A 25,243-nucleotide genomic window follows, 5' to 3' on the forward strand; every position below is an offset into this window, starting at 1 on the left:
AATACATGCGCGCCATTCTAAACACTGACGTGGAGAATTCCTCTCCCTGTGCAGTGTCCTTTGCCAATGGAGGAAGTTCACGGCAAACGTTATTCACCATGCCCAGTAAAGTGAAGCAGTCTGTGTGACAGTGACAGTGAGGTGAAGAAATTGTCCATTGTGACATTTCTCCCGTCATCCAGAAATGACTCCATCAGACTCATGACCACGTTCTCTGCCAGCCTTCACCAAGAACTGTGCTGAAAGTTTCACTCCAGGAGAACACATGAACATAGATGTACAGCTGTTCTCGACCAAGGTTCATTGTCCATGCAGTATATTTACATTTACATTTACAGGATTTGGCAGACGCCCTTAGCCAGAGCGACTTACATAAGTGCTTTGAGACTCTGCAATGAACTTCCGATGCTAGCTCAATAAGGACCCCAGCTACGAATACTATGTCTGAGAACGCCATTGAGTAGTGCAGAATTTTTATTTTATTTTATTTTTTTAAAACACACACCAGAAAAAGAGTCGAGTAAGAATATAGAAGTTCTACGTCAGGTATTTCTGAAAAAGAAAAGTTTTGAGTCGTCGCTTGAAGACATTCAAGGATTCAGCTGTTCGGACATCTAGGGGGAGTTCATTCCATCAATTAGGTGCCAGGACAGAGAAGAGCCGAGATGCGTGTCTTCCTTGTGCCTTGAGGGGAGGTGGGACCAGTCGAGCAGTGCTGGAGGATCGGAGAGATCGTGGTGCAGAGCGGGGTGTGATGAGGTCCTTTAGGTAGGATGGTGCCAGAGAATTTTTGGCTTTGTATGCGAGCATCAGTGTTTTGAATCTGATGCGTGCAGCTACAGGAAGCCAGTGGAGGGAGCGCAGCAAAGGAGTGGTGTGGGAGAACTTGGGAAGGATGAAAACAAGACGAGCAGCTGCATTCTGAATCAGTTGGAGGGGACGGATGGCGCTCAGTGGTAAACCCGCTAGAAGCGAGTTGCAGTAGTCAAGGCGTGAGATGACGAGGGACTGGTCGAGTATCTGGGTAGCCTGGGTGGAAAGAAATGGACGTATCCTCCTGATGTTAAAGAGGAGAAACCGACAAGAGCGAGAAAGATATGTGAGGAAAATGACAACCGATCATCTATGGTAACTCCAAGGTTTCTAGCAGAAACCGAAGGACGGATCAGGGAGTTGTCAAAGGAGATCGCAAGGTCCTGGAGGGGGGATGAGTCAGCCGGGATGTAAAGCAACTCAGTTTTACTAGTTTTGAGTTTTAGCTGGTGAGTGGTCATCCAAGATGAGATGTCTGCCAAGCATGTAGAGATCTTAGTGGAGACATGAGTGTCTGAGGGAGGGAAGGAGAGGATGAGTTGAGTGTCATCGGCATAGCAGTGGTAGGAGAAGCCATGTGAGGATATAACTTCGCCAAGAGATTTAGTGTAGAGGGAGAATAGGAGAGGGCCAAGAACCGAGCCCTGAGGGACACCGGTGGAAAGACAACGTGGAGTAGATGTGGATCCATTCCATGTCACTTGGTATATCGCATCCAAGCCGGACAAATTTGGGATCAAGTTCTGGATGGCCACGGATTTGGAGACCAAATACGTCTGCAACGTGTCCCCTAACTTGGGAAAGGACCCCAGTCACCAGAAAAGGGAGAGGCTGGCAGAGAACATGGTCATGAGTCTGATGGAGCCATTTCTGGATGACGGGAGAAACAACGGACAATTTCTTCACCTCACTGGCACTGTCACACAGACTGCTTCAGCGCAAAACAACACTACTGAGCACAGGGAATAAAGTTTGGTATGAACTTCCTCCAATTTCAAAGGACACTGCACAGCAAGAGGAATTCTCCGCGTCAGTGCTTAGAAGTGGCAGTGTCTCCTTGACAATTTATGCACCTAAAAAAACAAGATTGTGTGTGTTCTGAGTTCCTTGGACCAAGATGTGGCGATCTGTGAAGGCAGAAAGAGGAAACCCAACACGATAACAGACTATAACCACATGAAGGTATGTGAATGTGTGTATAATTTTACATCAGTGCTACAATGTTTTCTGATATGTACTATACAGGCCTATATAGAAAGAAGGTAGAAAAAAAGCAAATACACTCATGACTCTCTCTCTCTCTGCTGTTATAGTGTGGTGTAAATGTGTTGGACCAAATGGCGCGCATGTATTCCGTAAGAGCAGCAACATGCAGGTGGCCAGTAGCTGTATTTTACAACATGCTGGACCTGGTGGTGGCAAATTCCTACGTTCTGTACAAGGCATGTACAGGGTGGGAAGGCAAAAGAAGATTATTTTTGAGTCATCTAGCCAAGGAACTCCATTGCCAATTTATGCCACAAAAGGCTATGGGGACAGAGGAAGGCTGCTGCTGTGCCAGGACTTGTATGGACAACTCAGTGTCAGGTACAGGAGAACTGCAACAGAAACCGCAGCAGGTTTACCAGTGCAAAGTGTTACAAATTCACTTGCGCCAAATGCAGGGATGATGGTCACTGGGTCTGCAAACACTGCAAAGTTTGAAACACTCAATTTTTTTTATAAATAAAACAGACTTGTGCTTCCATATATTTTGTGAATGTGTGTCTTTCATATTTGCAGGTCAGTCAGCGTGTGGGATATTTGGTATAGATATGGCAGACTTTTGTGAAGGTTTCCATGTCACACACAGAGGTTTAGCCTGCCTTGGATTTTAGCTGCTCTGAGTAAAAAAATGCAAATGTGCCAGGCCTCACAGGTAATGGGTGTGTTTGCACAACAAAAGCAGGAGGACAATGGCCCAAGAAACTCTCAGCAGGGATGCTAGTAGGTGTTAGGCCCAGGGAATTTACGCAAATTTGCGTAGATTTGGCAGTTCTAGTGTTAAAGCGTTTAACCCCTGTTATTCAAGCAGACTGCCGACGTGTGTGCTGGCTATATGAGTATGGCCTGGTCTGGGTCAGTCCAGCTTTCCTAAACTTGTGTTTCAGCCACTTGTGAGATGCAAAAAAAAGGCAAAACCTCTTATGTGTGGAATTAAGAACTTAGATTTTTGCAGATAACACAGAGAAATCTAGTGTTTACATGAAATAATGATTCTTTTCCACGAAGAGTCTGTTTGTCGCCTAGTATTAGGGATAGGTTTAGGTCCATATGGCGTTACAGGAAGGCCCGCAGCCATCTGGTTTCCCCAGAGCACTTGTCTAACCGGAAATTTGTGCAAATATTGGCAATAGGTAAATCTGAAACCTGGGGCCTGTACTACGAAGCAGGGTTACTGGCTTATCGGGGTAACTTGTTGGATTTAAGGTAGTCTGGGCAAAATGTAAGTGAACGAATATGAAGTCCATTTAAACTGCTGTACCTTAAATCCGATAAGCTAGTAACCCTGCTTCATAGTACAGGCTACTGGTGTGGTTGTTAACCCTCCCCTTTGTCTTTCCACGTTTTTTTTTTTTTTAATATTATTCCTTTTTCACATTTACTTTTACTGGGCTAAAGACATCCATATGAATAAATATTTTACTTGCACACTTCAGGTTCGATATTTTGTTCAAGACTCCTGCATTTGGAACTTGAACCAGCGACTTTATAGTGCAGAATCCATGTCCTTGGACACTTCACTGCCTGCTACAGAAAGCAGGCAGCGGGTTTGTCTGGTGGGCCAGTAGCAGTGGATAGCAATGTGGGCATTTATTTATTCATTTTTGGAAGCTGGGGCACCTTCTTCCTGCCCGTCCACTCAGTCACCTCAGGCTGTATTTCTTGTTGACATGCTGTTTTCTCTGAGTCAGTACTTGGATAAAAACGTCATGAAAAACGTCACTTCCTGTCAGAAACATGCCCCTTTTCTGATGTTGTTGTCCGAGATTACCCTGTGATGTCATTTCAACTAGGCGGCTTACACTGTCAACAGTAATTCTATTTTATAAATATTTAAGTGTTTATTTTGTTAAATGTATTAATAGTTATAAATGTAATTGCACGTGGTTGATTTAGAGAATGCTATATCATGACTGTAAGTGGTATTCTAGCATGCAATATCAGATTATTACCAGACCTGTTAGTGTCTTTTGTTTGTTTGCAGTTTGTTTGCCTCTCGAACAGAATATCGCTATGGATCAAGTAAAATATTATAGCTTTTAATGTAGTTTGACTAGTTCGTGTTTCTTGTTTGTCTGTTGGAAAAGACACTCACTGCTAAATCTGCTAAAATATAAAACGACAGCATGTTCATGGAAGCAGCCATGTTTGTTCCAAGATGTGTAGCTCGAACAGAAGATTGGTAGGGCGTGACGTCATGCACCTCAGAGATAATCGACTGCACCATTAGGACAGACCTTTTTGAATGGGCCCAGCAAGAGGTTATAATAATCTAACACATGTTTATCATAATATCAAGCTAGATGTGTTGTGTTTTTATTAGTCGATATTAAAAAAATACCTTTTTAAAAATATTTATATTTTATTGATGTACACACATGCCACCACAGTGAGGGTTAACTGGGGAAAAAAGAAAGAAAAATCTGCGATATACCGTAAAACTGCCACAATTTTAATTACCATGATACAAAATTTTGGTTATACCACCCAGCACTAGGACAGACCTTTCTGAATGGGCCCAGCAAGAGGCTGACCCCTTTCTCCCAAAGGGAATAGCTGCTAATAGTTTGACAGACTGACCCAGGACAAGGACAGAAAAGCTTATGTCAGACCTTGTGTCAGGCCTACATCCTTGACTTTCAATCTTATGGTTCCAGCTGCCCTCTGGCCTCCGTTTGGCTTTCCTGGGCTCCCAGGGCCTTATGAACTCTGTAAATACCAGAAGCTCAAAAGTTGTAGTTTTCTGGGCACCGCTCTGCACCTGCCAGATGAATCGTGCTCTGTGCTCCTCTGCATTTAAATTCTCTAAAGCTGTTCTGCGTATGTTTGGTAGATAAATAACATTGAAGTGTAATATGTCTTTGTGCTGGGTCATAGTGCACTTTGGTTATCTCGTTTTTGAAACCTCAGACAGCATCCCGAACATTGAGGCTTTTGTGTTTGGAATATTGATTATTAACTTTTATTTTTACTTCCTCCCACTCTATATGGTTGAAATGAGAAGACATAGTTCTGCTGCGCTTGAATAACACTTCTCTCAGTCTGGTCATTAATGAACCTGTCCACTCTTGTAGAACGGGCCTCCCTGGTGTTTGAGTTGTCTGACGTAGTACTAGAACTTTTTATTTCTCCTTGCGCCACTGCTTTTGTTCAGGTGAAGCCCGTGAAATTTTCTGAGCAAACATAGTTCTGCTAGTCTGCATTCCAGTCCACTCAAATATGGAGCTATTTTAAACATTGTATAATTGACAACTGTTGTGCTAGTGCGCTTCAGCTGTCAAACTCCTGTTGTTCCAGTAGGCCGCAGATGTGCTGTCTTGCTGTATACTGCATAAGGGAGGAGTTGAGTATGGCCTTATCCGGCCCGTGACGCCAACTCTTCCTGAACATGTTTCAGCCACTTGGGGAGAGTTCAAAATGCTGAGCAGTCAAGGCAACACCTGTTATGTTTGGAATTAAGAATTCTGTTTTTCTCGGATACTGCAGAAACAAAACTTATATTTCGTTCAAGAGTACTGCATTTGGAACTTGAACCAGCGAAGTTATAGTCCAGAATCCATGTCCTTGAAAGCTTTGCAGCCCGCTGCAGAAAGCAGCCAGCAGGTGTGTCAGGTGGGCCGGAAAGAATGGACAGCAATGTGGACGTTAATTGGTCCATTTTCCGATGCTGGTATGCCTCTTCTTTACCCATCCACCCAGTCATTCTGGCTGTCTTTCCTTGTTCATTTTGAACAGATTAGTGCTGGGCGGAATACTAGTTTTAATTTCTGATACGTTATGAATTTCTCATATACCATCATACCGTAGCATAGCTTAAACAACTGCTGTAACGCTTCAATAGGCAGCAAATGATATAATCCTGTTCACTGCTAGAAGTACTATGGATTGCTTTGCAGAGTGTATTGAGAGGCGACTCAAGTTAACTGTGCATAATCGTCTTACTAACAGTTAAAACTTTATAACACAACAATTCTCCATATGTATCTGTTCAGCATTATAGTATTCATACATACTGCTTCAGTCTGTGCCTGAAAATCTGGATTCCGTGTAATGTACTTTGGTCTGCAATTAAATGCGTATCGGTAAAGAGAAATCCATAATATTATTGATTTATCAGGGCAATCATCAAATCATGCCAGTTCAGCAAACGTTATCAAGTGAAATATACAGTTACCGAAATGTTTTATTGATCAGATCTAGCTAAATAAACATTATTAATCTAAGAAAATATGTCTGCAAAACAGTACTTATCGAGCTAAGTAGATGGTTATAATGAATAAAATGTTGGTATCAAGCTGAATGTACACTAATAATCTAATAACATGTTTGTTATATCAAGCTAAATGTGATATTTTTTTAATAGTAGCTAATAAAAACACACCTTTTTAAAAACATTTATATTTTATTGGTGTAAACACTTGGGTGAACTGGGGGGGGGGGGGGAGAAACTGTGATATACCATGAAACCACAACAATCTTAATCTCAATTACCGTGATACAAAATTTTGGTTATACCGCGAAGCACTAGGACAGACCTTTCTGAATGGGCCCAGCAAGAGGTCAACCCCTTTCTCCCAAAGGGAATAGCTGCTAAAATACAACACTCTCAGAATGAGGCTTGTTTGGCAGACTGACCCAGGACAAGGACAGAAAAGCTTATGTCAGACCTTGTGTCAGGCCTACATCCTTGACTTTCAATCTTATGGTTCCAGCTGCCCTCTGGCCTCCGTTTGGCTTTCCTGGGCTCCCAGGGCCTTATGAACTCTGTAAATACCAGAAGCTCAAAAGTTGTAGTTTTCTGGGCACCGCTCTGCACCTGCCAGATGAATCGTGCTCTGTGCTCCTCTGCATTTAAATTCTCTAAAGCTGTTCCGCATACGTTTTCGTAGATAAATGATGTTGAGGTGTAATATACCTTGTGCTAGGTCATAGTGCGCTTTGGCTAACTCGTTAGCCATTCATGGAGGCTTTGTGTGTTTGGAATATTGATAAAGAAAACTTTTATTTTTACCTCCTCTCCTCTCTAGATGGCTGAAATGCGAGGACAGAGTATTGCTGTGCTTGCTCTTCTCTTAGCCTATTCGGTTCTGAACCTGTCCAATCTTGTGGAGCGGGCCTCCCCCATTCCTGACATGTCTAACATAATACTTGAACTTTAATTCCCCTTGTTCCAGTGCCTTTTTTCAGGTGAAGTACCTCAAATTTTCTGTCCAAAAATAGTCCTGCAATCATACATTCCAGTCCACTAGAGTATAGGGCTGAGTAATATGGTGTAATTAATATTTAAAATCTTTTGCCTGATTCGCTAGTGGGTTGTTCTTTTTTGTTATCCTGAGCCTCGCAGTCAATGGATTTCTTAGTTTCTGCTTGTGTCTGTCTTGCCCTACATCAGGGGTCTTGGTTGAACCTGTAGCCCCCGGTCATACACTGAAGAACAGAAAGGCATTGAAAGATGCAGTCGGTGTGGGCTGATAATTAAATGTTGAGACCCATGCTTATCTCACATAAACTTTATACTTCATAAAAAAATTCCAGGCCTTGCTTGCGTTGGTGGTGGCTGGTGCTGGGTGGTTCAGATCAGATTTGTGTTGAGTTGTGAAGCTTTGATCTGCATGTACTGAAATGGCACATGGCATTTTGCACTGTAAGCAGACTGTGTGCAAGTGGAAAAAAACAGAAAACCACATTTTATCTGCTGGTTGATTGCAGACAAACCTGTAATACTTGCAGGTTGTTATGAAACTGAGAAATATACTAACGAGCGAATAGATACATGTACTTCTAGCAAGCATCTGCCTTCTTTCTTGGTGTGTGAATGTTTGGTTAAATTTTTAAATGAAACACCTGCAAGCAGTTTTCATAGCATTATATTATGCATTACAACTTCCTGGATCAGGGTTCACCTCTCTAAGTATTGGAAAGGTATCAGTCAGTTGCTCTGATTGGTTAATATTTGTTAAATAATTTTTTGAGGTGGTGTGTTCACCTTTTGTCCTTATGTTAGCTATAGGAGTCCCCATTCGGTAAGTGCCGTTTCAGCTATAGGAGTCCCCGTTCAGTATACAGACAGCCTGAGGGTAGAAGCTTGTTTTCAGTCTCTTGGTTTTAGAATCCAAGTTGCAGTAGCACCTATCTGACTGCAGCAGTGAAAAGAGGCTATTGTTGGAGTGTGTCAGATCATTTTTTTCATGTTGTTCTTGCACTGCTTCCTGTGCGTGGCTTGCAGGTAAGGGAGAGCACTACACCCGATTCAGCATTCAAGCTAATGCACCACCCTCCACAGGGTTGTACTGTCCTGCTTGGTGTGGCTCCCAAACCAGGGGGCGATGCTCCCAATCATGATGCTTGCAATGGTGAATGTGTTTAATATTACGGGAAAAGCTTCAATATGTACAACTTGAAGCTTTAAAATCCATCAACCTCTGTCAGTAAACAGTTGCTGGGTGGAAATTATCGCTGCTTGGGGGCCGTCATCAAATCCTCATTAGTGGGCTGGGCGTGTGATCTCTAAAAACCACCAACCAGAGTGTCCGGCCATTCTGTAAATCAGTGAGGTTCAGGTATCCCCAAGCTTTAGATGTTGGCTACCTCTTCCCTCCCTCAATGTGTAGTAACCTGCCTGGCTGAGCCATATAGGAGCTAAAACACAAGTCACAGATTAATGCACAGCAATGTATTGTGGGTTTGTACTGCCATGCTCCTTTTGTCATGGGTTCAAAACGTCGGCCATGAACATGCCAGAGGGTCACTTTAAGTTCACCTGGTTACCACATTTTTGTAATCTCACCGTGCCATTTTTTTTGCATGGTTTCAACACCTAGAGGCTCAGTGTTACTGCTAAACCTTTACTGTTGTACTTTTTTTGCAGTAGAATGCTGGCAGCTGTGTTTGAGTCTCCATGATGGAAATAGGCAAAAAGCATTGTCATCTTGCTCTAGAGAAGGGGCACTAAATTGAAAGAAAAAGGTCTAAATTGAAAAAAAGACAATCTAAATCTGCGACCTATCATAGCTTTGTGCTGGAGGAAGAACAGGTCCTATAAAAGGCAGCTCTGACCCATTTTCAAAGGTGATGGTGTCATAGTAAGCGGAGGGCTATGTGCCCCATTCCCCCTGCATGTTTGCTATTTTTCTCTCGACTGAGTGCAGGTTAGCCTAGTTAGGTCCATTAACCAATGCATGATAAGCCATAAGAAGCTCTGTTATTTTTTATCGTGGATATAGCAGTGCTAATTTTTTTTTCTAGAACCTTGTTTTTCTGCCTGCTAGGATCCTCTTATTTGATTACCTAATTTTTCTAATTCTGTATTCATCCAAATCATGATTCAGGTGTATCAACTGTTTTGTCCAGCATCTGTCAATCTTCTTGACCAGTTTCTCCTTGCTGTCTGTTGTGCACTGCTGCCTGTCAGAGCTGTCTGTAGCACCAGGGAAGTGGCTGCACGTTTGAGCTGGTTGGACACCGAGCCTGATTCCCTCCACATTGTGTGCAGGTGTGTGTGTACACGTGTGTGTGCAGGCATTTTTGTGATTTATTACATTGTGGGGACCAAAAAACCTGTAACTTCTTAACTTGTAGGGACATATTTTTGGTCCCCTCAGGGAAACATCAGTGGCCTGCACTACAAAGTGGGGCTACTAGCTTATCGGGGTAACTTGTCAGATTTAAGGTAGTCTGGGTGAAATGTAAGTGAACGAATATGAAGTCCATTTAAACTGTGGTACCCTAAATCCGACAAATTACCCCGATAAGCCAGTAACCCCGCTTCGTAGTACAGGGATTAGGTTATGCCCATAGAAATAAAAGTAGTGTTTCCATAAAGATGTGTGTGTGTGTGTGTTTCCATGCACCATATTTGCCTCCTAACAAACCTCTGTAAAAGGTCCTGTTTTAGGCCACACTGTCTCTAACTCTTTCTGACTCTTTGGCTTGTTGGTCCTGAGCATTCTCAGAAGGGCTCTTTGGAAGTTTCATACTGGCTGTATGTGTCATTCTTTAAATCAATACAGCACCGCTAGGGTTTTTTTTTCTTTCTTCTGTTTTTCTAAGATATAAACAGGCAGGTGTTTCTGAAATTTTGTCATGCCCCGGCAGGCCCTATAAGATGTTTATCGGGGCGGAACAGAGTTGCTGTTGGGTTAGGATGTCTCTCTGGTTTTTCTAGAGAAGTCCTGCGGTCACTGTGTTCCTCCTGCCAGCTGTTTATGGTCCCATGCCACACAGCCAGTCATCAGGCAGCTTCTCAGCGTGTTACAGTACAGCTATTGTAGCCAGCAGCACCCACACGGTTTCTATCTACCTCACTTTGGAATTTCTCTTTCTGCATCGATGGTTCATTTTCACTGATTTTCTGTGCCTCCACTAGCCCATCCCTCCCGACTCGCTTGGTGCATTCGCCCTTCGTCATCTCCGTGTAGCCTCAGTTTTAAGCTCACGTGAGAGAGCCATCCTGTCAGTGAGGTTCTTTTGAGGAAGTCACAAGCAAGACAGGAGGTTCGCACATTTTAGTTCCCTCCTGCCAGCGGATGACTGGGAGATGATTCAGATCTATGGTGTATAGATGATCTTTAATATTGCTGTGTAGCTTGGGTATCTGACCCTGTCTGAACAGTCTAGACTGATTTTCCAGTTTTACATTGTTTATATAGCAAACACTTTTATCCAAAGCAACGTACCATTGAAAAAGTAGGGTCATCTAGTCTCTGGGGTAACTGTAGTTTAGGGGTCTTGACCAATGGTGAAATCATTTGCTGACTCTGGGATTTGAACCTGCAACCTTGCAATCATAGGCCTACTGTTCTAACTCACTGGGCCACACACTGACTTTTAATCAAGGCTTTTGTGCAGCTGTATGTAGTTTTTTTTTTTTTTTCTCCCTGGGGAAAACTAGGGGCAGAGGGTTTGTAGTTGATTCCAGTTGGTGCTGCAGAACTTGATTGTTCTGCTAGGGTCACGACTTCCTCTTAGGTGATACACTGATTGACCTGGCCAGCTTCTACTGTGCTAACATGCATCAGTAGTGTGACTTCGAAGCAACCATTCGTCACCTCATGTCATCCAGAGTCTCCCTGCCACCTCCATTGAAGTCAGGCTTCTGAATAATGGTGTCCATTAAACGGAGCTCTACGCTAACTTTTTCTTTTTCAAGGAGCACTTGTGCCCCTAAGTTGACTTAGGAGCACAGACAAAAATTTGGGTGCACAGTCAGTTCTGTTTTTTAAGCACTCAAACCAGTACCAAAATCTTTTTTTCATGTTCGCACACCAACTTTTTACTCGCATATATTCGAGTGAAATGTGTGCACTGTAGAGCCCTACTATTTGTATAAATGTGTATACTAATGAACTTTAAGAACGACACAATTTTATCAATCCAAAGGGAATAATTTCATTAACAGTATACACACACACACAGGTTATAAAACAAGGACACATACACACTCGGAATTTCTGAGAATTTTAAATGTAAGCAATGTTAGCCAATACCACAATTGTGTGCTGTAGAAATTAATTTTAAAGGATTTTTTTCTGAGATGCACCAGACAGGAAAATGGATTTTCATTTTTTTGTCTTTGTGGATGGAGAGCAAAGTGAGTAGCGGTTATGAATCAGCATCCCGCTTTCTTCATCTGAGTGTGGAAAACGCATCAATGTCTACAGGTCTGGGTTTGTCGTTCCTCTTTCTGAATGTGTGTGTGTGTGGGGGGTGTTATTCTCATAGCAATAATCCTAAGTGCCAATGGGTGAAGGCTCTATAAAGACAAGGAAGTAGGTCAGTAGCATGTTAGTCTGTAGTAGATGGTTACCCTTGAGTTCATTAAGTGGGTTAAAACATTAAGCCTGTAAGTCACTTTGGGGGGGATGTTCACATCACAGTCGGCTTAAACAAACAGACAGATGCAATCTTTCAGCACAGTTCGTTTCTGTGTATTTTAGCATTTAATAGCCGTTGGGCGGCTCTGTCCCCGCAGTTTCCTGTCTGTTGCTTCCTCAGGAGCTCTCTGGCAGGGCTCTTGAACCTTCCCCCACTTGCTGATAACTGTGGAAAAGGAGGCTAGTTTGGGTGTTTAGTTGTACAGGCAGGCTTATCTGCCCCTCCCGCCTCTACAGCTGCTGCATCCCTGTGACCTCAGCTCTCCCAAGGCAGCACAAATGCCTGAGAGTTGTGGAAACAAGAGCCGTGTCCATCGTCCTGTGGCCTTACTTCCTGCCACCAGAGGTCGTTCAGACTTTGTGGGCCTCCGGTCAGGTGACAATATGACTGTCACACAGAGATGGGGGTGATTAGCTGTCCCCACCCCCTCCCTCACCTGTAGGTACACTACAGGCCAGGAGTTTGGACCCAACCTTGGATTTAAAAAAAACATTTATTACAAGGAAATATTGGAAATACTTAAAACAAAGGTCTTCAGTATTTTATAGCTTGTAGTAACACATCAAGTATTTCTAATATTTTCTTGCAGTAAATGTTTGAAAAAGCAGTGTGTTGTTTTAAAAAAAAATTGAAGGTTGTGCCCCAACTTCTGGCCTGTAGTGTATTTCTTGTTTTTCCTCCTCCTGTCATGTGCGACTTTCAATGTCCGTGTTTTTCCTGGGCCGCGTTACAAAACGTGCTGTTTGGCGTCCACAACCAGACAAACGCCTGCCTGTGCCACGTCTTGTGGGTCCCGCTGAGGATTGGTGTGACTGCTATCAGTTCACGCCCCCCCCCCCCGACTAGTTAAGGCCATTTCAGCACTCAGAAACAGGCTTTCAGAGTATTTGGTCACAGGTACATTGCCTTAATCAGGCCTCCATTAAAGTGCCTTTTGGTAACGGTCCTGAGCTGGACGGCCATTGCACACAGAGCTGATATGCATTGTGACAGACTTCCTGTCGGCGAGAAATTTGTCACACCTTTCGTGTCTTACTTTGCTTGTGTGTCATCATCTCGTTTCCTCCCATCAGTCAGCTTTTAACAACTACAACAGTCACCGCTGCAGTGCCTCAGGTGATTTTCCGTGTTCATTTCTACCCAGTTTGATCTCATTTCGATTTTAATGGATGAGTCCAGGCAGCAGTCGAAGGCTCATGGTGATTCCCCCCCCAATGCATACTTACTGCTTCGGGCTCCAGTGGGCTGCGATGAAGTACGGCAGTGTGACTGTCTTCTGGAGGCTCTCCAATGGCCTCAGGAATTCCATAATCGCTCATGACTAAAGAGTGTTTTTTTTTTTTTTTCTTTTGATCACCTTTTCAATGTTACATTATTTTGTATAGAGGAATAATTGTGGAGTTGTTTGAACTTGCCTAATTTGAAAGCAGCTGAGGAGAAATCTCCTGGTTTGTGATGCAGGCACTGATACAATATGGATTTCATAACCGTGCAAGATGCAAACAGAGGTGCTGGTCGAAACCTCTCAGGATCAGCATGTCAGGCCCGCATCGATAGATACTTTTTCTGCGCACATTCTGATCCGTGCCTCTGTTCCCCATAGGGGACCTCGCCACCATGCCCCAGCCCAGATGAGAGCCCCGTGAAGGGCTCGTGAAAGAGACGGCAGAACCTACCCGGACAAGCGTGACAGACAGCCCGGCACCATGGCCTGGCTTACTGCTTGAGCACAATCCTCCTTGCCCTCTCTGTCTCCCTCTCTCTGTCTTTCTCTCTCATTCACTCCCTTTCCTGCTCCTTCCCATCCCGCCACCATGGGCTCCATCTACCTGTGGAAGTTGTCCTCCCAGAAGCTGGGCTTCTTCCTGGTCAGCTTCGGCTTCATCTGGGGCATGATGCTGTTGCACTTCACCATCCAGCAGCGCTCGCAGCATGAGAGTAGTGCTGCCCTGCGCCAGCAGATCCTGGAGCTCAGCAAGCGCTACGTCAAGGCACTGGCCGAGGAGAACCGTGATGTGATGGATGGGCCCTACGTGGGCACCATGACCGCCTACGGTAAGGCTGGGAACACCAGGGGGGTCGAGCCGTTCTAGTAGCAGGAGCAGCTCTAGAATTAAGAGTTGCAGCTCTATTAACTGGAACTAGAATATGTGCTTTATGGTGCCCTCCTGTACTGGAGAGTCATCAGATGGCAAACGTCACTGGATGTTTTTTAAAGAAAAGATTGATTCAGTTCAGCTTTCTTTCATTTACTATACCTCCTGATTTGGTGAAAAGATGGCGAGGCAGATAAAGTATGAACAGCTTCAGAAACAAGGGTTATGAGTAAACAAGGGAATAGTCAGGAGCTTAAACAATGCATCAAATGGTGTCAGAGACATACCATGGAAAAAACAACCCCGAAACAAAAGTTTCTTTAAAAGGTCACATTCAGTGAATATTGATATTTTGTTTTGTTGTTTGTGTTTCTGCTAATGTTCAAGAGAAATGTTCATGTCCTACCTGAAGACATTTGCATCACAAACTTATCTTTTCAAAGAGAATTCATTCTTTCCCCTTCCTTGCGTTAAGCGCGACTTGGTTTCTAGGCGTAACTCTGAATTTGTTATCCCTGATCTGGATAAGTGGCGTAATGGGCCCTGTGTAATTATTTCAACCTTTTAGTCACTGTGAGGATTCCTTTCATTCTTTTCAGAAAAGTGTGCACATAGTGTGTGTGTCCAGAAGGTGGGGAAAAAGCCCCTGGTTTTGTCTGACTGGGGAGGATCAGAGAGGGAGGAGAGGAAAAACTTTATAAAAATGTAATGATCATTTAGTATGCATTCAAGTGTGAACAGGGAAGTAGGCAAGTCACCTTAAAGGCACAGGACAGGTGGTCTAGCTGCTCTGTCCTGCTCTTCAAAACATGCTCCTTTACTCCTTAAAGGCCAGGTCATATTTACTGTGGATGGTGGTAGGAACATAATTTTTGTCATGAGGATGGGCGCGAATCACTTGGAAACTGAATCAGTGCCATTCAGGGACGATCCCTCAATCTTTCATTGGCCTGGGGAATGGTAGCAGAATAGTCAGAAAAGTTTTCGGGCCAGAGATAGTATATAAACATCTTTTGAACCTTCTCTGATCAGACTGATAACAAATATGGCTTGCGGATTCTAAGAAAGGTTGGCTGAGGATGTCCAGAAATACAGGCATTTATTTGATTCCTTGCCATGAAATTATAAAGACTCCCAGAGGGCTGCAAATTAAAATGAAATGAATTTGTAACTGTAGCACCATTTACCTGTTTATGTCCCTGTTTACTTTTTAAGTACATAATGCACCAATAGTTTTAGTAAAATGATTCTTTTTATTATTGCACCCATACCACACTTCATAAACAAGCAACTTTGCTCTGTAGTGCTACCCCGGTGCAGTTGTCTAGCACGTTGGCACAAGTATGAACATTCAGGAATGCAGACATTTCAGCATGTGTGCTGTGGCATGCCCGCCTTTGCAGTAAGGAGGAACCAGGCTTTAGTGTTCAGGGATGTTAAGGTTAATTTGCATCGGTCATGTGTGCTTAGCAGGGTCTTTATTCTTCCTTTCTCTTGAGTGGACGTGATCTCTGCGGACAAGATCTAACTGGCAACGAAATGAAATCCATTTTATTATGTGGAAGCACAGGGTTTGTGAGGCAGTCTAGTTGTGTGGAGACTGCAACAGATTTGACAATGTTAAAAAATATATTTAGAATTACAGCCTGTTTACTGTGCCTGCATGATGCTGTTTTGGTGTGAGGATCTTCGTTGTGAGGCTGAGCATAATTGATTTTACGGCCATGCAATAAGCTGATGGTAAGGTTCCTTTTTCTTTTTTTTGTCAGCTCAGTAAGTTTGGCAGGAACAGGCTGTAAATAAAAACTTCCTCACAGTGTGACGTCTGCTGCTTGTATTTGCTGTGTGTGGGTTGGTACAACTGGGCACGCAGCTGTCCATGTTAAAAACGTATTAAAAACATTTCAGTCTGTCAGAGTGGAACCCATTTGTTTGTAATTAGATCATTAGAAAAGAATGATTTTGGCTGTTTTCACTTCTTTAATGACATGGTCCTATGCCACGTGTTATCAAGTTTGAGGGTGTGCTTGCGTAATAGGCAACAGTAGATTTGATAACTGAGACTGCTACTGAGTGACTAATGAGCAGGTAGCATAAACAGCATGAATATGCTCGACGAAGGGGTGGTTCAAGTCTCGGGCGGCACGGCCCAGGGTTTCATCACGCTACTCAGAACAGCACACAATTTAAAACTTACGAGTTGTTTCTGGAATTTTCCATTTAATTTTTCGGACCACAGAAAAAGAAACTGAGGTTAAGAGGGGACCACTGTGTAGTACACAGTGGTCCCTGATAGAGGTGGCTGTCCCCACTGTGTGACAGCTGGTACCTGGCATGACAGCCTGCAGATGTCTGATGAGGAGGAAGTGTGGGAAGGTGTGCATCTCGCAACACAGGGTTTGACAGGCTCCCCACATACCTGCACGTGCCTGGTTTGTGTGGCGCTGGTCGTGCTTTTGTTAGGTGAGCTGTGAGCAGGAGGTGCTTCGTGCTCTTCTCCTTATGTATCTGTCACAGCTGCCTGTGGGGAGCCCCTGGGGATGTCCTCCTGCTGCTCTGCTCCCAGCGTTAGGCTTAGTCGCTGCACGGCAGTGCCCCCTATCCTGTCTTTTTTCTGGCAGTGTGATCTTTCCTAGATTGGCAGCCCCCAGCCTGTTTTGCGTTTTGGGCAGCATGGAAAGGAAACATGAAAACGACATGGGTCAAACCTCCAAAAATGGGATGTCTGGACGCATAAACTTGTTTACGCACAGGCCCCAGAGGGGGTGTGAATGTCTGCTTGTCTGTTGGTTACTCTCTCTCCCATGCATCCACATACATGTGTAGTTACCCATAATCCACCAGTGCCACTTTCTCTCACCATAAGCTCAGAGTTTCCAAGTATGCTCCCTGTCTGCAAAACATGTTGCGTGCCTTACCGTCTCTCATGTACACCCACAAATGGGGCACTAATTGCCCATAATTCACCAGTGCCACCTTTTCTCACAACCCAGTCCCAGTCCTAGTGTTTCAAAGCTTGCTCTGATCACTCTTTCTCTCATGCACACGCACACATGCAGGCACGCACCCACGCACGAGAGACACTAATTGCCCATAATTCACCAGTGCTCCTTCCCTCCTGACAGCTTCAGTGTTTCAAAGCTTGCTCTCTTGTCTTCAAAACATGGTGCCTGAGTGATCACCTGTCTCCTGCGTAATCCTTTTAGGAGAATGCAGTGTGGTGTAATGCATTAATAAAGCACACTGCACCGAGCACAGATGAGGTGGTATTAAAGGACGGATTTGGCAAAATCGGTAATTCGGAGGATCCCCATCTGCTGCACTTATTCTGTAGCTGACAGTAGTCAGAGTTTGGCAGGACGTTAAGACGAGCTACAAACGGAACAAGCAATCTGGTCCTGTGTTTCAGCTTGATGGTGATGTAATGATGTAAAAAAAAAAAAAAAAAAAAAAGTATTTTGCCGTCTTTCATCAAGCAGTTATTAAAGAGCATGAATGCGCAGCACGTGACCGAGGAAAATGGATCCCACTGCTGTTCTTACTAACCGGACTCTAGTCCCGAGGAGACGAAGTGAGCTGTAGTTGTCACTGGACACGGTGTTTGCTTTGTACACTGTTCTTTTGGAAGTCTTTAAGCAGTACAGGATACAAACAAACAATGAGGGTCTTTTGGATGAACAATGGCTTGGCAGGGGGAATCTCCCATGCTCCCCCGTGGTTCATTTCGGGTCTTCGGAATGATAATGTGATATTCGAGCCATTCCCGCGCTCTCCGCAGCGGGGGGAATGCTGGCAGTGGGATGAAAATGGAGAGCATTACTTCATGCAGCTGGAAGCGTAGCTGAACGTGACCGCATGCTCAACCTTGTGATGTGCTGAAAGGTCACATGCAGCCACACGAGGCTCTGATCGTTGGGCATGCATCATCACATAGGCATGGAAATGCAAATGTCTGAGCCAGTCCACAAAAACCCATGTAAAGTACCAAGAATCAGAAGGTCCATAAATCGCGTAAAACATCCGGAAACAGTTTCCCTGTTGCTCCCTGGAAAACAGTGCCCACTGATGGAGCCTTTAAGTGTCTGTAAACCCCGGCTGCTCTTGTTCTGATAAATAAGGATCGCTGTCTGAGTAGCATCAGCAGGATACAGGTCATTTTAGGCCAGTGTCCACGTTCGTTAAAGTGCTAGTAGGCCAAGGTCAAGTAGGGGGTCAGTGCAGAGTAGGAAAAGTGTGAGGATCATTCAGCCAAATCCTGGGTAATCAGTCAAACATCTGCCCTGCAAAGGCCTTTACGACTGTGCTAAAATCTGCTCTTTTATTTGAGCAGCTGAATGAGTCCATTGCACAATTAACATCACAAACTACCGCTTTCCATTGCATAAGACTATATTCGTTCATCATTGAAAACCATATTCGTTTATCATTTACATGCTAAGGTGCAGTTCTCATAAAAAATGCCCTTTAGCTGAGTCATTCGAAAGCTTATCAGAATAACTGGGTATTAGACCTCATATAGTGTAATCAATCATTTATGACCAGCTTAATGGTTCAGGCAGTGAGAACTTGACTATCTTTTCACAGTGTGCAAATACTTTCAAAAGATTGTTAAACAGTTCCGGTGCTGTCAGAATACCTCGGCACTACGGCAGTTCAGGTTATCACTATGGAAATATGACAGCCCACAAATAACTTTCTCAGCTCGGTGGGATTCATCCCACGGTTTGTTCTCGAAACAGCTTCGTTAGGGCGGAAAGGTTAATTAATTAGGAGCTGTGTTGAAAGGAACACCGGTGTGCTCAGGTCCCGTGTGGAGCGGAGTTTAACACCCCTGATCTGCTGTGATAAGCCCTTACCCATAGGGACATGCGTGGTGTGCGCTCAATCACACACACACACATAGCTGTGCCTGGGTAAAATCTGTGTGTGTCCTTTTTATGACTTTGCACCAAAATGCCCCAGCATTTATTCAGGTCTGCGGATGGAGCTCCATCCGTCCTCTGGATATAGAGTTGGCCATGTGTCCCAGACATGCCTATGAGCCATGAGGGTCGTTGTCACGGTGTTGCAACCTTCCTCTGTGGATGGAGGTGTCACCCTGGCATGCTTCTCTGGTGAGCGTCTCTAAATTACCCTGGTCTGCCCCTGGGGGGTGGGGGGGCTTTCCCATGGCTGTCACACTGGGGAAGTCAATCCAACCTCTCTGCTCGCAAGCTTTTTATGACTGGAACACCTCATTCCCCCCCCCCTGTGTGAACTCGCAGTGTGAAAATGTGCCCAGCGCCTGTTTCCTGACAGATTGGCTTTCGCTCGTCTTGTTGTGGCAGACAGATTCACACCTTATTCTTATTACGATGATGTGAACTGTCCAGAGTAGTATATTTGCGTGCAAACCTAGACATGGGTGTGCACAGCTCCATCCAGAGGTTCTTATGGCTCTTTCCGCAATGTTCCCGGAATGTCTGGTGTCAGTTGTTGGCCGAGGCTCTGTTTAGTTTTCACCAGAAGGTTGAACTAAGCTTCTTATAAGACCATAAGCTTGCTGGATGGTGCATTTGATCAGGAAGCTAACAAGATTCTCGTCTGTTATCTCCCTGTGTATGTATCTTTCAGACCTAAAGAAGACGCTGGCCGTGCTTCTGGACAACATTCTTTTGAGGCTTGGGAAGCTGGAGTCCAAGGTGGATGTGGTCATCTTCAACGCAACGGGCAACCTCACCAATGGGACGGCCACCGGGGCCACAGCTTCCAGCACAGGCAATGCTGACAAGGTCAACGTGGCAGGTGGGTGGCACTCGGGAGGCACTCGGGACCCTGTTGGACGCCGCCCCGTGGACTGTTTTGGTGGAACTTCAGGGCACGGCCTAGAAACGGTCACCTAGAAATGAGCGACAATCTCATGGGATTGGAGCGACTCGGCTGCTTGGTCTCATAGCACTTCAAGCTAAACGACTCCAGCAGATAATGGCCCAAATAACCCACATCTCCACTGTCTTCAATCCCATCCCAGCCCCCTCCCCCCCCCGCTCACTGATTTTGTGCATTAGAAGGCAGCTACATGTCCTTTCTCTGCAATTGCAAATAAATATCCCAGAAATCAATGCTGCCAAAAATGAGGCTAACAAGGCCTGCTAACGCTTCCCTGCCAGCCCGCAGAAACTCTGCCTTGGTAAAATATGAAGCTACTTGCGGTGCACCAGTAGCAGCGTGACCTTTACCAGCTGCGGCTGTACTTCATCGTCCAGATTAAGAGGTACCTCATGTTCAGCGGTAGCGTTCTGCCTGGAGATTAATGAGCACGGTGCGAAGACCGATCGATGGCGGCACCCTGAGGACAGGGCAGGGGGTGACAGGAAGTGGTCCTGGCAAGGGGAGGCCTGTGATGTGGTTTTGGTTCTGACTTTTGGGTCTCAGGGTAGAGCCTGTCTGACACTGGGGATGGGATTTAAGGTGGAGTTTATTGGTGTGATATAGACCATGATATAGACCACCCTTAACCACAATCAGCCAGGAATCAGCAGAAGGCTCTTTATTGATATTTTTCTCGGCTTTCAATGGGGGAAAAACAGCCAGAGCAAATCGCTGGGACCTGCTCACCCCCCCACCCATACACCCCCCACCCCCCATAGGGCACCCGCACCATGACCCACAGTCTTGCTCTTCATTACTCCCTATTGATTTTTTCCAACTTTTTTTTTTCCGTAGTTCCCCCCCTCCCGCCCCAAGATGATAAAATGAGAAGGTTAGGATATCAAGTTCAAATTAACTTCCGTTGCCAGCGTCACGTCTGATGTTATCTTGTTGGTCCTTGGTGTGGAAATGCAATTACTTTGGAATAAAGCCACAGTTCACTTGCATAACTGGGAGGCTGTGGGAGCTTTCTGGAGCTTTCTGATCAACACACGTCTAGATGATCTGTTCACCAGTTTTCTGGAGTCAGTCCGTTCTGTTCCTTGTGTTTGAAACCTTGGCTAGGGGCTGTGACCTGAATCTTAATGGACATGATTTATGACTGGTGGGCTCATTACTGTTTTATTGGGGCATGTCCTCTTTCCCTGTGACACACCTGCCGGACTGTGACTGGTGTTGACCCCCCCAAAGTGTACAGGGTGAAACCAGCCAGTTGTTTCAGACTGTGCTGATCTACATCGAGGCTTTCCCAGGAGTATAAATTCACACCCATGAGATTTGTTGGTCATGTTTTCGAAAGCAAGGAGGCAAGCATTCCCTCGCTGACCCTCCTAGCAACCGGCCAGCCAGGGTATCAGAAGGTGTTTGTGTCTGTTACCTTTATTTACCAGATTACTTTTATCCAAAGCAACACACAATTGAAAAGGCAGGGTCAGCCAGTCCTTGGGACTATTGGAAATTTGAGGACCTTGCTCAAGGACCCAACGGTGACATCACACTGCTGACCCTGGGATTTGAACAGGTGACTCTCTGATCAGAGAACCGGTCTCTGGAGCCACACAACGAAGGTGTCCGGAATGAGTTTGTGGAATCTGAGCCGCTGGTGCCTTTCTGCAGCCCTAACTTGTAGTTTTATCAGGGTCAGCTTGACACGTTGATGGCGGAATTTCACCTTGAAGGGGCCAAAAGCAGTGACCGCACCATTTGAGTCAGGGCTGGCGTTGGCAATTTGGAATAAATCATGTGAAAATATTGATTTAGTGTTCCTGAAGGGCAGTTTGAAAATGCAGCTCAACATTAATGATGGTTTTTAAAAAGGTTGTCGCTGCAGAACCGCAGGGCCGCAAATCATTTTGCCGTGTCACCTACACAAACTTTTCCTTAAGAGATTTTGCGGTTTTCCAGTTCCCAGTGCTTTGATGCTTTGTTCTGTGCAGTGTTATAACCTGTACCGACTTTGCGATTATTCTGTAATTTAAATGCTTTATGAGTAAAGGAACTAGGAACAGACTGCAGAATGCTTATATCCAGGGAGTTTTTCTTTCAGTTTTCCAGACACCAGAGCCTGTCTTCGTTTAAATGCTTGAATAAACAGTGCTTTTGTTCACTAAGGACAAACACAGTAGTGGTGTGAGCGTTGTTCCCACAATCCCCTGGCACTTATAAATGGCCACAGACAAAACTTTCAGTGAGTATACGTTTGTTTCAGTAACTGATTCAGAGCAGCTGTGTTTCTTAATATCTGAGGATTGTGGAGAATTTTTGAGCCGCACCTTGTTACGCTGCATGTTTTGAAACAGTGTAGTAGTACAATTTCTGATAAGAAAACTGTATACACTATCAACTGAAACTAGATGGGGGCACAGTGCCGATAACTCCATTAGGAAAGGCTGGTTATCATGGCCTGCTTCCATGGGCAGCTGGTGTCAGAGAGTGTGGGTCTGTAAGAGGCTCCTTATGCAGCCGCTTGGTCTGAATCTCTTTTGCTACCCTGACGTTCCCTGCCTTGATGTTACGTGTTTTTCTGAGACTGATGAACCGGAAATCCTGCTTTCCTTGTGTGACCCGTAGCTCAGAATAGCAGGTTGTCCTCAAATCCTAGTCACCCTGTTCCCGTTGTCTTTTGCCTGGTATACATTAAGTGACGCAGTGGTTAATGAACTCATCATACCCAAATGTTGTGACCCAAAATAAAGAAGCCTTATGATTTTTATAAATTTAATACAGGAGAATTTTTTTTTTGACAACTGTGCTGCTACCTTTTTTTATTTTAAAAACGTTCAATGGTTTAATTTGTTTTTGGTCTCCATTAATGAAATTAAGAGTAATGAAAGCTGTTCTTTCACAACTGCCTGTGCGGTTTGGGCTGGGGGTGAGTTGGCGGGGCAGACTTCTCCTACACCAACAGTCAGCGATATGACTTCAATTCCAGTTTAGATCACATGAGTTGTGACACCATCATTGATGGCAGTGACAAATCAGCGTCCTATGAAACTGTATGCCTTAAGGTGTGTCTGCTGGCACTCGAGTGGTTTCGTCTGCATGCACTGAAACTGTCACCTCGGTGTTTGTCTGCACTGTCCTACAGGAGGAAGCAGACTTGTCCCCATCTGCCTGCTAAGCACGCGCGCTGCCCTGTTCACCTCTGTTCGCATAGCTTCTATATCTCGCTGGCATGCTGGTGTTCGATGAGAGCACACTGCCTACAGATAGCTTGCACCCTGACTCAATGGTATGGGTTGCTTGGGGTACACGGGAGTGTCATGGGTGGTGAGTCACAGCGGTGATTGTGGGTTCTATGGCTGAAACAGGAACTGACCAAGTCCCTTCCTGCCAGGCAGCCCGTGAGCACAGCATCCTGTGGCTTGCCATTGCATCTCTTTCTGGTCTGAACCAGTTTGTGCCGTTCCAGTGTGGCGAGGTGCCGACGACCGGTCTTGCGCTCCCTAGCAGCCTGTTCCTCCTTAGCAGTGAGTTTAGTGCCGACTCAGGGGGCCAGAAACCAAGCACTGATGTGGTCTCCCATGGATACCATAGCTGCAAAGTGGGGGCATGGGTGGATGGCCGTCCCGCCAGACTGTGGTGTGATCCGGTGTCCCTGCTCAGTGTAAACGAAGGCTAAATGAGATTGATTAGCATGTTAATTAAACTGTATAAGTGCCCATGTGGCCTCACACCTCCCTCATAGCCTCTCTCATGTAATGTGGGTGGCCTGCTGCTTCCTCACATTGTCGGTCACGTGTCCTTCCCCTCCGCGCCCCCCCCCCCCCAATCCCTAGTGCCTCTGAACATCTGGGAAACCTGTCACTGGAGGCTGGTGGGCTACTCCTCGCTTCCTTGCCTCTGCGGCGTTAGCCTCAGTCCCAGAGAAGGAGTCGTGTTCCGAGGGACCTTGTTCATTAACCTCAGCTGTGCACCAGCCCTTAGGTCTACATTTTTTTTTTTGCACGCACACATTATCGCAGGAATTGTAGCTTCTGCAGGCCGCCTCCAGCAGGAAAAAGTGTCTGTGAAGTCTAGAACAGACAGTAAATTTGAGGTATTCTTTGAACACCCTGTTTTTCTGGTTGGGCTGGTGTACGCTGCGGGGTGTGTTCAGACAGGTCTGCATGGCACTGGGCGATCCGGGGTGATCGTTCAAGGACAGGTCAGAACAAGGGCCCCAAAAAGAAACCCGCCTAAATCGTGATGCTGACACCAAAGCGACAGTTCATTTTCTTTGTGAGGTTGTTAATGCTCGTTGGATGGGCTTTGGGTGGGGCTGCATACATGTACTCGCCCCCTTGCAGCAGCCCACCTTTGCTCACAGCTTGAGTACTGACTGGCAAGGTGTGTGACACAGGAAGCTGGTTGAGACAGATGCAGGGAGGTGTCGCAACACATGCATACCTGAGAGAGCTTCACGCTCGGATTTCTCAGTGCTAATGAGTGGCCACAGTACCATTCTCATCATCATCCTCCTCCTACTCGTTCTTCTTGCCAGTGACATATCACTCCATTTTGATTGACTTCCCGCAATTTAACTGAATTAATCATGCCTGAGAAAAACGACACCTTTTCAGACCTCTCCCAGATATGTGAGTGCCCCCCCCCGGCAACCGTACCTCTGTTGGGAAGTGTCGCCGCAGCTCCCTACATCGACGGTCCATCAAGTTAGGCCGGCAGCATTTGGAAGGTTCATTCCGGTCCTGTGGTTATGGTAAAGCGCCTCTGTAGACACTCAGGCGAGAACTGGCTGGGACGGTCTGATGTGAGAGGAACCAACCAACTGACGCAAGGTGATGGCTCCGAGTCCTGTATGTGTTACTGGACAGGTGTGACATCACCTCTCACGGGCCACGTTCATGAAAGGGTGTACCTGTTGCATTTGGCCCTGGGAGCAAGGGAGTTTTTATTTTTGAGAGCTTAACCTTTCGTAGTACTTCTTATTCGGGTCTGGCAGAGATCAGACAATAAAAATTAACCCGCCCTCAGCTCTGCGTCATTGTGGGATGGGTATTTGCAGAATTGGATGAGGATTGCAGTGTTTTGCCATTCCTGAGCTTTTGAATGCGTCTTTAGAGCAGTACCTGGGCTTCAGGTTCCTCCTGTTTGGGGCCCGTGAGAATCGTGGGCGTGCCAATAGGCTCGCCCGTCACAGCTTTGTGTTCTCTTGGCCAGGGGGTGTCACTGCGGCTCTACCTGGGCCCGACAGCATCAGGAGGAAGCATGTCTTTGATTGCAACCTCGCCATCACCTTGAGGCTGGTAGCTGATTCCACTAGTGCTTCGCCTTGTATTTCGTTCCGG

The 25,243-nt window shown here is 45.4% G+C and overlaps 1 protein-coding gene and 1 long non-coding RNA gene across 4 annotated transcripts in view; one reads left to right on the forward strand and one right to left on the reverse strand.

Annotated features, from left to right (window-relative positions):
- The window catches only part of LOC125751145 (alpha-1,6-mannosylglycoprotein 6-beta-N-acetylglucosaminyltransferase A-like), a 57,493-nt gene that overhangs the window by 8,441 nt on the left and 23,809 nt on the right, over nucleotides 1-25,243 (forward strand). For both annotated transcript variants that reach the window (XM_049029842.1, XM_049029753.1), the window contains exons 2-3: nucleotides 13,553-14,004; nucleotides 19,659-19,829. In XM_049029842.1, the coding sequence (XP_048885799.1) occupies nucleotides 13,764-14,004; nucleotides 19,659-19,829 (412 nt within the window). In that variant the 5' untranslated portion in view covers nucleotides 13,553-13,763. The remainder of the gene's footprint in view (nucleotides 1-13,552; nucleotides 14,005-19,658; nucleotides 19,830-25,243) is intronic.
- Nucleotides 15,073-24,744, reverse strand: LOC125751381 (uncharacterized). Of its 2 annotated transcripts, XR_007400611.1 has the most exons (4): nucleotides 24,560-24,744; nucleotides 19,765-19,923; nucleotides 17,592-17,834; nucleotides 15,073-16,697 (listed from the first exon to the last, which is right to left on the reverse strand). It is a non-coding gene; the product is annotated as an uncharacterized LOC125751381 (long non-coding RNA). The 2 variants fall into 2 exon arrangements; XR_007400609.1 differs by lacking the exon at nucleotides 17,592-17,834.

Source organism: Brienomyrus brachyistius, chromosome 1 (assembly GCF_023856365.1).
Source record: "Brienomyrus brachyistius isolate T26 chromosome 1, BBRACH_0.4, whole genome shotgun sequence".
Taxonomy (NCBI): domain Eukaryota; kingdom Metazoa; phylum Chordata; class Actinopteri; order Osteoglossiformes; family Mormyridae; genus Brienomyrus; species Brienomyrus brachyistius.